The sequence below is a fragment of the Rhea pennata genome, chromosome 2, assembly GCF_028389875.1.
Source record: "Rhea pennata isolate bPtePen1 chromosome 2, bPtePen1.pri, whole genome shotgun sequence".
Taxonomy (NCBI): Eukaryota; Metazoa; Chordata; class Aves; order Rheiformes; family Rheidae; genus Rhea; species Rhea pennata.
Window position 1 is genome coordinate 17,448,467 of NC_084664.1, and position 4,151 is coordinate 17,452,617.

Consider the following 4,151-nt stretch of genomic DNA (forward strand, 5'->3'; position numbering starts at 1 on the left):
CAGTTTCACCCAGACATGCACAAAAGGAATCTGGGGAAAATCCTAAATCATATGTGGAAAAGGCAAGATGGATTTGCCTAATTTAAGAAATACGTGTATTTATTGTTAAAGCTCTTTTATACTTGGAATAGATCAAGCTATAAATACTAACAGACAGTAAGGGGGAAGACTCCCCCTTTGAAGAGAAAAGCGGTAGCCTCAGTTAGCCACAGTGAAGTCAGGCTGAAGACTTTCTCACAGGTCACATCCTTCCACCCACTCCGATAGATCTCGTCCCTTGCAGTGCACTGCCCAGTCCTTCCTAAGGAAAAACAAAGTAAAGAGAGACTATTTCAGCACATTACTAATATCATTCATATTCAATACCACAGAGACTACTTTTTGTAGAATCCTTCAAAATGGGCAATCTGAAGAGACTCACAGGAGGACTTGCAGATCCTGTAATTCTTCAGCCGAGTGTCTCACAGTGGGATGTGCAGCCATGATGCCATCCAGGCTCTGCCTAAGCCCTGGCCAGGAACAACAAACTGTAATGCCAGGTCCTCCCACCTCCTTCCACTTGTAGTGGTCCCTCTGTCCCTGAGCAGTGCCAGGGAAGAGAAGCAAAGTGAGTGCTGGGGGTTGCAGGTCCACGCGGCTTGTTGTAGGGCTGGTAGACAATGCTGCGGCAATGAGCACTGCTAAGGACCATGAAACCATTTGCTATATATACTCAGCATAAGCTACTTGCCTCACCTACTCTGAAATGCTGCTGCTGCTTCTGTGGTGAGCTATGCATAACAGAAGCCCACCACAGGAAGCAGAGGCTAATGAGTCCAACTGAAATTGCAGGGGGGAAATCTGAAGGCAGAATCTTCAGATTCCCATTCCTCAAATGGGAATATATTCAGGATTCAGTGGTTAACACCATTATTTTTTCACAAAGTCCCTTGGGACTTTAGACAACCACATATTTATATGATAATTGGAATTGTCCTCTACCCCCACTTCTGTTTTCTCAGTCTGTTCATTACTCTGACTTTACTGACATCATCTGTGATGTTATAGAGGACAAGGGAGCCGTGGATGATTCAGGGCTGCACTAAATAAAGGACTGTTGTCTAGATTCATACGGGTATTTCAGTGCTTAATGCTCTCAGATGCTTTAGAAATAATTGCTTGCCACAGTTACTTCTTACTTTAACACCTGGCAATAGGAGACAGCAGTAAGTGGGGGAGGGAAATCTTGCAAAGCAATTTGGAAGAAAATCTTCAAGGGCTAACATGTCAGCTTATGGGATGATTACTGTCCATTTATTTTTCACTTGAGATTTTTTTTCTAAATAAATTTTTCTCTGCTCTTTCCTCCTATAAAGAGGGTTTGCTGAGAGTGGAGCAGTGCAAGATGGTCTCTCCATTCCCACCCATTTGTCAGGTCTTGGAGTTGTGATTCCTCCTCTTTGGTCAGACTATGCTGCTTTTGGGTGGCAGCTGGGCAAATGGCAGGCATGCCCCGTCAGAATAACATGCACAAGCCTTGCCAGAGAAGTTGTCCCAGAAGCCCCCTTACCAGGCATCCATTCCTTGTGGGTGTCTCACAATTCTTTTGGCACAGATGATGTCGTCAGTTATGTCACTTGTTAACAGATCTACAGGGAGAAAAGCACAGCCCAGTGAGCATTCACTGGAGTGCAGGACACCAGCAGATGTTCCTGATGACTGCCCCTCCATTCACATGCCCAGGGGCTCAGTGAGGGCTGAGCACTTATGCTGCTCTGCAGCAGCAGTGGTGGGCTGGGCTTTGCTCATCCTCCCTGCTGCTGGGCTGGAGTCAGCCTCATGCTTTAAGACTGATAGGCAGACCTCATCCCATCCTGCATGGCCAGCAACAGCCATAAATACATGTTTCTCTCCACAGGTGCTGGAGTGGGCACCTCCATAATCACATGTAAGAGATGGGAGGAGAGGAAAGATGCAAGGCAGAGCAGAGAGGAGAGCAGCAGCCAGGAGAGGGAACAGGAATGGAGAGCAAGGACAAGGCCAGCTGGAGTAGGGGACTCAGGACAGGCATGGGCTCCCACAGAGAAGAGTCAGGGGACATCCCCAGATGAGCAGGCATTGGGGATGGTCACAGCCAAGGCAGAGAAGGGCATCTGGCAGATAAGCACACAATTTAAATACATACCCACTGGCTCTTTCAGTTTATCAGACATGGGGAAAAAAATAGGGAGCATTTCTACCTAACTGGCAAAAGAGTTCTTGGTTTGAAAAGGAACGGGAGGTCCAGCCCCAGCCTTCAAACACAGGGGTTATGCCCTGGGTATGCCTCTATAGCCAGAAGTCTAATTGCTCATTAGTCCTGTGCTTCTTGGCTGTGTCTGAACTAGTCAACCCTGCCCCATTTCTCAGGCAAACACTTTTCCATGCCTGTCTAGGAGCTCCACGTTAGTGGAAGTTCCCCAGCCAAGACCTGGATCTGCCTGGCAGTAACACAGTATTGGGTGATTTCTTTCCCTAAATACTCTTTCTACAGCTGAAGGAAAAAGTTGCATTTATCCCCTCCATGCCGCACATCAAAACCCACCCATGTCAGGACTGCTTACTTTCCACCCATGGCTAAAGCACCTGGAGAGCCCTGCCATCCTGAATATCCTGGGAAAGACTGTAGCAGTGAGGACCAGGCTCTCCCAGTCCTGGGATGAATGAAGCTCACTGGGGTGAGGGGCTGGGCCTGGGCTGTGGCAGGGGGGACAGGGAAGAGTGGTATGGGGCAAGGGATGGAAGACAGGAGTGATACAAGGTGAAAACCCTGGGGGTCCCTTGGGGGCAGGGCTGCTGCGGTGTCCAGATATCTCCCAGTTGTGGTTGTTGCCTTGTGCTCAGCAGGAGATAGCGAAGTCCAACCTCCCGCTGGTATAGACTGGAAGGGGAGCTGGACCTGGCCATTTTGGTCACCCTGGGCACCAGCTTGCCCTGCACGTGCCCACCAGCACTGCAGTGAGGTGGTACCCGCGCAAGCCACTTTGCAGAGGTTCTCCGATGGGCTGTGCTCATCTGCACACCACAGCTGGTTGTTGATCTGGAAGATGCCAAAGTTGGTACTGCTGTCAGCATTGATGCTCTTGGCTGCTGTGTCAAAGTTGCTCTCGTAAAAGGTCATGCAGAGCCCTAGGGCAGGGGGAGAGGGTGCTCAGGCTGTGCCACGGCCACCAGCCGCAAGACAGAGACAGCTGGGGAGGAGATCCGGAGACAGGCTCCATGCAGCCTGAGGACCACAACTCACAGTTGGCGAGGCTATAGCCTCTGTAGCCATCCAGCCCCTCTTGCTGGAGAAGGTGGGCCAACTGGCAGCGGCCAAATGTCTTGGCTCTGCTCGTGGCAGCCAGCAAAGCCAGCAGCAGCCAGCAGCCAGACCCCATGCCTGTGGAGCTGTGGATGCCCTCGGTGCTGGACTCCCTGGGACAGTAAATGTAAAAGTGAGACATCAGTGGGGAAGAAAGCACAGCTAGATATCTGCAGCTTGTTTTCAGAGACGGCAGCGACAGGGCTGCCTCCGTGCAGCCCTGCACAGGCACTGCTGGCTTGGAGGTGCGTGCCCCATGAGTGGTGCGTGCCTGTGTGCACGTACGCACCGGCCGTGCTGGACAGCCCGGGCGGCAAACAGGTTTTGTTGGTGCAGAAGGGAAAACACAGAAGCTTTAGGCACTGTCACGTTGCAGTTTTTTACAGCTATGCCAGTGATGAAGGATCAGGTGTCTCATGGGAACGGGAAAACTGACAACGGGGACCTGCTGAGGGCAGGGGGACCTGCTGCAGCTGCTCAGGCATCCCAGCCCTTGCCCCCGTGTGGGTCAGCCTCTGAACATGAGCTGGGTGTAGAGGGACCTCATTCTTGCGCTGAAGCCATGTCCAGACTCACTAACCCTTAGCCCCAGTCTGCACATCGGCCTTTTGCACCACTCACAGTGAGACATATCCTACAGGTCCAGGAAGTTTACCCAGGGAAAGACTTCACATCTGGTTAACAAACAGTATTAAAACTATTCCCTTGTGATTATTTTTCTCCTCCCTCCCTTCTACCTTTCTTCTTCCCTGTGCATCCTCCTTCACCCATGATTTGTGGGTAAGAAGACAATCTACACAATGCAAATTTGGATCTTTCCTGAAGGTCT

The 4,151-nt window shown here is 50.7% G+C and overlaps 1 protein-coding gene across 1 annotated transcript; it reads right to left on the bottom strand.

Moving 5' to 3' along the window:
- Positions 1 to 234: 234 nt before the first annotated feature.
- On the bottom strand, positions 235 to 3,398 carry LOC134137642 (lysozyme C, milk isozyme-like). The gene is made up of 4 exons (XM_062570862.1): positions 3,263 to 3,398; positions 2,989 to 3,147; positions 1,550 to 1,628; positions 235 to 301 (listed from the first exon to the last, which is right to left on the bottom strand). Exons 1-4 carry the CDS (start codon positions 3,396 to 3,398, stop codon positions 235 to 237), a joined length of 441 nt encoding a protein of 146 aa, XP_062426846.1.
- Positions 3,399 to 4,151: the final 753 nt, after the last annotated feature.

Bases quoted from the DNA above. Each gene is read 5' to 3' on its own strand.
- LOC134137642 (XM_062570862.1), bottom strand. From the start codon at position 3,398: ATGGGGTCTGGCTGCTGGCTGCTGCTGGCTTTGCTGGCTGCCACGAGC. The intron at 3,148-3,262 runs GTGAGTTGTGGT...CCCCTGCCCTAG, and splicing joins AGGCTATAGCCTCGCCAACT to GGCTCTGCATGACCTTTTAC. The intron at 302-1,549 runs GTAAGGGGGCTT...GTTTTTCCTTAG, and splicing joins CCACAAGGAATGGATGCCTG to GAAGGACTGGGCAGTGCACT.